A 6,012-nucleotide genomic window follows, 5' to 3' on the forward strand; every position below is an offset into this window, starting at 1 on the left:
CAACAGTTCAGTCAAGCCCTGGCTTAAATGGTTGTAATGCCATTAGGAGTCCCAGACCCTGTGTCAGCTTCTCTCCTGCTGTTTAAAAACACCATCAAAGCTCCCCTCCCTGGCGCTCTTAACCGTAAACTGAACCAAGGTTTGTTTTCATTTTGGCATTCACTAAGCTGCTTTGGTGTTTAGTAAAATCGCTCAGCCAAAGAGATGAAGCGCAAGGTTATTCACTCCAGCATTGTTCTAACTAAGGCTGTGGGAGTAGAAGTGGCCCAGGGCCAGCCCCTCCCCTGGCTTTCCTGCTGGTGATTAAGGAGGATTAGTGGCAAGTGTGTGAAATGGCTGAGCCCCTGTTCCACTCCCAGACACAACGCCTCTGAAACCCAGAGCTCCAAGCTGCCCGCCCGCCCCACAGCCGTGACTGCACCTGCCCATGGTCGTGAGCAGCCGGCCACTGTGTTGGGGACACTGCGGGGAACAGCATTCTGCTTAAAAGGAAGAGCCCGATCTGTAGAGGCGAGCCATCAGCGAGAAGAGTGGCTTCCCCTTCACAGTCCTCTCTTCTCCAAAGAGTGGAGGCCACGGAGCCTCCAGCGTCTGGGTTGTGAGACGGACGAGCAAGACGCAGGCCCTCGTCCCAGCCTCACACAGGGGCCATGCTGTGCAATGTGGCCCTTCTGAACGTGGAACACTGTTTCTCCCAGAAGCTAGGCTCCATGTGCTAATTACAGACCCAGGAGAGTCCTTAGAAATGTCTTTGGGTCATAGTGAAGACACTAATGCCAGATACATGACTGTGAGTTAAATAGAAACACTTGATTTATTGTGATTCGTAATGTAATTCGGTAGGAAAGGGCAAGTGCATTCTCAGTTGGAGCTTACGATACTCAGTGGGCATCTCGCTTGGCCCTCCATTGCAGTTGCTAGCTGGTTGGTGGGACATCCCCTCCCCCCAGCGACTGGCCCCTGGACCAGTATCACCCTTGTCTTGCCCAGAGCCTGACTGGGGAATTGTCCCAGGCTCTGTTCTCTCTCGGTCCAGAGAGCAGGACTTGGACTTGCAAATGGGGTTACAAGAAGCAGCTGTTGCGTCAGTGTGAGGCTGTGTGTGGGTGTGAGATCACATCTCGGTCCATCCCCAGGGCCAACTCCACTGCTGCCTTCCACACTATCGGGTGCCCAGAGAGCCTTGCTGACTGCGGTGACAAAGCTGCTCATCTGTGGACAGGTGGCTGGCTTTGCACAGCAGGACAGCCTGCCCCTTGCCAGACGCCTTCACGCCACATGTGGGTAGCCGGCCAGCCCCTAGGGCCACCCAGGAGAGGAGCAGTTGGCTAGGAAATCATCAGATTTTATTGGTTGTCCATTACTGGCCAAGCACAGGGTGGGTTGCTTCAGGGACAAGTGTCGCTAAGCCTCCCAGATACTGCTCAACGTGATCATCTCTGTGGCACAGAGAGGGAGACGAAGGCTGCATAACACACAATGAACACTTGAGCCTGAAATTGAACTCGGGTCTGCCTGATTCTGAACACTGTTTTGATATTCTCACACACGATTGATATGTTATACTGAAAGTAGAAAGGGGTACAAGTTATCCCTAATAGAGTCACCCACCTTGGTGATACTTTTCACTGGGAATATAGCAGGAGCAGCCATCCAGCACCCAAACGTGTTTGAAGTACAGAGGTGCCACGTGTGACTGTGTAGGTGATGGGGTGGTGCGTGGGTGGGAAGAAGGGAAGGGAAGTGTCTAACAGGCGGGCCCTGTGGAACACCAGTTCTCTCTCCAATCACCATCATCGTCATCTCCTTGGGATGGCCCAGCCTGGTCCCCAGAAGGAAGATGGGGTCCAGACACCACACACTACTGAGCTGCAAACGGAGCCTGGAGAGACCTTTGGCCGTGTTCCATTTTAGGCATGTTAAGACATTCAGTTCTCCCTTTTCTCACTGTCTCCAGTTCTCCCACGACTTTTTCACTTTCAAATCCCTGACCACATTTCTTTCCATGCTGGTGGGAATTCAGGATTCTCCCGTTGTGTTTTTACCGTTAAACGTTCTGTTCGTCTAAATGAAGTAAAAAGATCCAGAGACCGTCACCTTAGTAATGCTGAGATGCTGGATCCCTGGGTGATTTCACATCCGTCAACCTCTTCAGCAAAGGCAGCAGAGGACTCTGGGGGAAGCCTTTCCCCGGTGCCAGAGGCCTGAAACCGTTCATGGAGGGCCGGGCACTGGGCCTAGTGGTTACGATGTCTATGTCCCACATCCAGGTAGCTGGGTTCCAGTCCCACTTCCACTCACGACACCGACTTTCTTTCTTTCTTTCTTTCTTTTTTTTTTTTTTTTTTTGACAGAGTGGACAGTGAGAGAGATAGACAGAGAGAAAGGTCTTCCTTTGCCGTTGGTTCACCCTCCAATGGCTGCCGCGTCTGGCGTGCTGCGGTCGGCGCACCGCGCTGATCTGATGGCTGGAGCCAGGTACTTATCCTGGTCTCCCATGGAGTGCAGGGCCCAAGCACTTGGGCCATCCTCCACTGCACTCCCGGGCCACAGCAGAGAGCTGGCCTGGAAGAGGGGCAACCGGGACAGAATCCGGTGCCCCGACCGGCACTAGAACCCGGTGTGCCGGCGCCGCAAGGCGGAGGATTAGCCTAGTGAGCCGCGGCGCCAGCCCGACACGATGCCCACCGTGGGAGGCAGTGGTGATGGCCCAAGCACTTGGGTCCCTGCCACCCACATGGGAGACCTGCATGGAGTTCCCTGCTCCCAGCTTTGGCCTGCCCCGCCCTGGCCATGGTGCATTTGAGGAGTGAGCCAGCAGATGAAATCTCTCTGTGTCTCTGTCTCTTTACCTCTCAAATAATTAAAAAGTAAAACAGTCCATGGAAAGTGCACTCTATCTTTTAATTCCATCTTCCACAAGCTTTGGGGAGCCCCATCGTATGTCCCCTAGAGAACGGTCTTCCCCACCTGGCCAGGATGAGCGGACATGCCACCTGCTTTGCTGGGGGAAGTCTCAGCGCTCACCCCCCCCAAGCCCACTCAGCTCCCTTGCTGTCGCTGGGGTCTGCCCTAGGTGACGGGCTCGGGGTGAGGAAGGGCCGCACCCCAGCAGGAGGCAGGCGGTGCAGGGGTGCGTGGGGTGCACAGGCTGACCTCTTCTGTGCTTTGCAGCCTCCTGCTCGCCGCGCTTGGAGAGGCCCTGCTGGTTTTCTCCGAGCGGAAGGGCTCCTAGAGACGCCGGACAGCACGCCTGGGTCCTGGAGCCCCTGCTGCGGGTGGCGGAAAGAACACAGGGACAGTGAGACCAGGCCAGGAGAGCCCGTGACCTCCGCGTGCCCTGCCAGAGCTGAGTGCGATGATCGGTCATGCAAGGAGAACTTCCGGGGTCTCGTGTTGGAGCACACAGTTCTGCAAAAACTGGACAGTGAGGATTTCACTGTGATGGCTCCACTCGCCCCAACTGACCCGCGGGCCTCTGCCTACTCACCGCCCTCCACTGCTCCCAGGGTGTTCTCTTGTGTTTTTTGTTTCATTTTTTTTTGTGTCTGGGGCCGTCCTTTGCTTGCTCTAGCCCTGGCTTGCCTGGATCCCACACCTACTCATGCATGAGCATAGAGCAAACGGCACATGAGGGCTGCCCTTTGACAAACCTGGGCACACATGGAGGCTGGGCAGGGGGAACTGTGGGCCAAGGAAGAAGCCGGCAAGGATGCTGTAGACTCTGGAGTGAGTGACAGTCTTTTTGGTTGATGTTGCTGTTTATTTCCTGCTTCCAGACTTCTCTTTGTTTCTGTAAACTTGTGTGTTGTCTTGCATTCCACATACTCTTTTTCACCCACCTGGTTAAGCTAGTACTAAATGATCACCAGAGGGAACAGGCTTATACGCATTGATGAGTGTCCTCCATGGACAGGTCACAAAAACAATATTTAACTTCTATGTGCATACACAGGCACACACATGCGCATTTATATTTATATTCCTTAAAACATTTAATCATTTAATTCTCTGATCTCTGAGAGGAGGTTTCAAATCATTGAACAATGAAGTATATATTTCAGGCCAGATTAAAAATTGGATGGGGGCTGGTGTTATGATGCAGCAGGTTAAACCACCTCTAGATGTGCCGGCATCCCACATTGGAGTGCCGGTTCGAGTCCCAGCTGCTCTGCTTCTGATCCAGCTTCCTGCTAATGGCCTGGGAAAGCAGCGCAAGATGGCCCAAGCACTTGGGCCCCTGCCACCCATGTGGGAGACCTGGATGGAGTTCCCGGCTCCTGGCTTTGGCCTGGCTCCCCTTCAGCATCCAGCACCACGCCCTGGGAAGAAGGAAGTCAGCTCAGGCAGGGGCCCTTTTGCTGCAGGTTTTCCCCAACTTGTTGAAAAACACAAAGGAAACAAGCAGGAATGGATTGTTATATTTGAGTACCTTAGTTTCATTTCATTGTGATTCCGTAGTGTCTGCTTATCAGTCAAGGTAAAGATACTCAGAGTGAGCTCTACACATAGGTGGGGTCTTCACAAAGTTCACGGACAATGCACATTATGAAAAAAACAGAGCCATGCATGGATTTCAAAACTTTTTTGCACTGAAGTTTCATTTCCTTTTTCCACAATCTTTTTTTTTTTTTTTTTTTTTTGACAGGCAGAGTAAGAGAGAGAGATAGAAAGGTCTTCCTTCCATTGGTTCACCCCCCAAATGGCTGCTACGGCTGGCGCACTGCACCTATCCAAAGCCAGGAGCCAGGTGCTTTTTCCTGGTTTCCCATGCGGGTGCAGGGCCCAAGCACTTGGGCCATCCTCCACTGCCCTCCCGGGCCACAGCAGAGAGCTGGACTGGAAGAAGGGCAACCGGGACAGAATCCGGTGCCCCAGCCGGGACTAGAACCCAGAGTACTGGCGCCACAGGCAGAGGATTAGCCTAGTGAGCCATGGCGCCGGCCTCCACCATCTTTTTGAAGTCCACTTTTGTATAGTTTGCAACTTGCTTCATCGGGTTGCCTAACTTTTCATAGACTGACGATTAAGTAGAAAATCTGGCTTCAGAAGTTTACTTATTCTTTAGCTGCCCCCTGACCCGCACAGCAGGACCAGTTTCCACTCCAGAAAGTGGCATCCGTCCAGGTCCCTGTTTGTCATGTGACCATCAGGACTTGTGAAGCCCTGCTCCTGTTTCCAGCAGCACTGACCTCAAAAAGCTCTGCTGTGCTGTTTTAGATCTTCTCCCAAAAAATCTCCAGCAAGGGCGTTTTTGTCGTCGCTTGGGTTTCTCCCAGCATTGCAGGCCCCGTTGTTGAAGTCACGGGCTTTTCTTTGAGAGGAGAGATGGTTTTCTTCCTTCTCCTTCTGTTTCTGTGCCTTTCCCGGCAAGCTCCAACCTCCACCTCTTATGCTCAAGCGCACACACTCAGCCCTGAATGCAGGGCGAGCCAGGGGGCTGCAGACGGGCACAGCACAGGGTACCCCGGTCTCTCACTGTCCGAACCTCTCCTGTCTCAGCTCCCCCAGCAGGGATTCTCCAGGTAGCCCCACCCTCCTTCCACGCTCATGTCCTGTGGACCCCAGGTCAAAGCTGGAATGTTTCAGTTTCTTCGTTTGCACAAATAAATAATATGCCTTCTGTCAATTTGGGGCAAGTTTCTGTATGACTGTGTATTATTACTAATGTGCTATGGGTGTAAAGAAAAATAAACCATTTATTTTCTTGGTACTTTGTCTTGCTTTTTCTTTTCTCCAGCCCTGGCAGGGGAGTTTTGCAGCAAAGGTTGTTGGGATCCTGGGGAGGGAGTTCTTGTGTCTTGCTTGAACAAGGTCCAGGCTCCTCTTACTGGCCCCAGGCCACTTGACTGCAAGCCCCTGCTTGACCTGGGCTGTCAGTCACATTCCCATGAGCCACAGCAACTTGAACACTGAAATGTGTCACAAAGGGCGAAGCAGCCACTTGAGACGCCTGCGTCCTGTATGTGATCCAGCTCTCTACTAAGGCATACAGGAAGGCAGCAAATGATG

General features: G+C 52.9%; 1 protein-coding gene across 5 annotated transcripts in view; it reads left to right on the forward strand.

The window, feature by feature from the left end:
- TMEM241 (transmembrane protein 241) overlaps positions 1–5,713 on the forward strand; it is a 128,542-nt gene extending 122,829 nt beyond the window's left edge. For all 5 annotated transcript variants that reach the window (XM_070050391.1, XM_051851343.2, XM_070050393.1 and 2 more), the window contains one exon: positions 3,175–5,713. In XM_070050391.1, coding sequence (XP_069906492.1) covers positions 3,175–3,235 — 61 coding nt within the window. In that variant the 3' untranslated portion in view covers positions 3,236–5,713. The remainder of the gene's footprint in view (positions 1–3,174) is intronic.
- Positions 5,714–6,012: the final 299 nt, after the last annotated feature.

Source organism: Oryctolagus cuniculus, chromosome 10 (assembly GCF_964237555.1).
Source record: "Oryctolagus cuniculus chromosome 10, mOryCun1.1, whole genome shotgun sequence".
In the NCBI taxonomy this organism is placed as follows: domain Eukaryota; kingdom Metazoa; phylum Chordata; class Mammalia; order Lagomorpha; family Leporidae; genus Oryctolagus; species Oryctolagus cuniculus.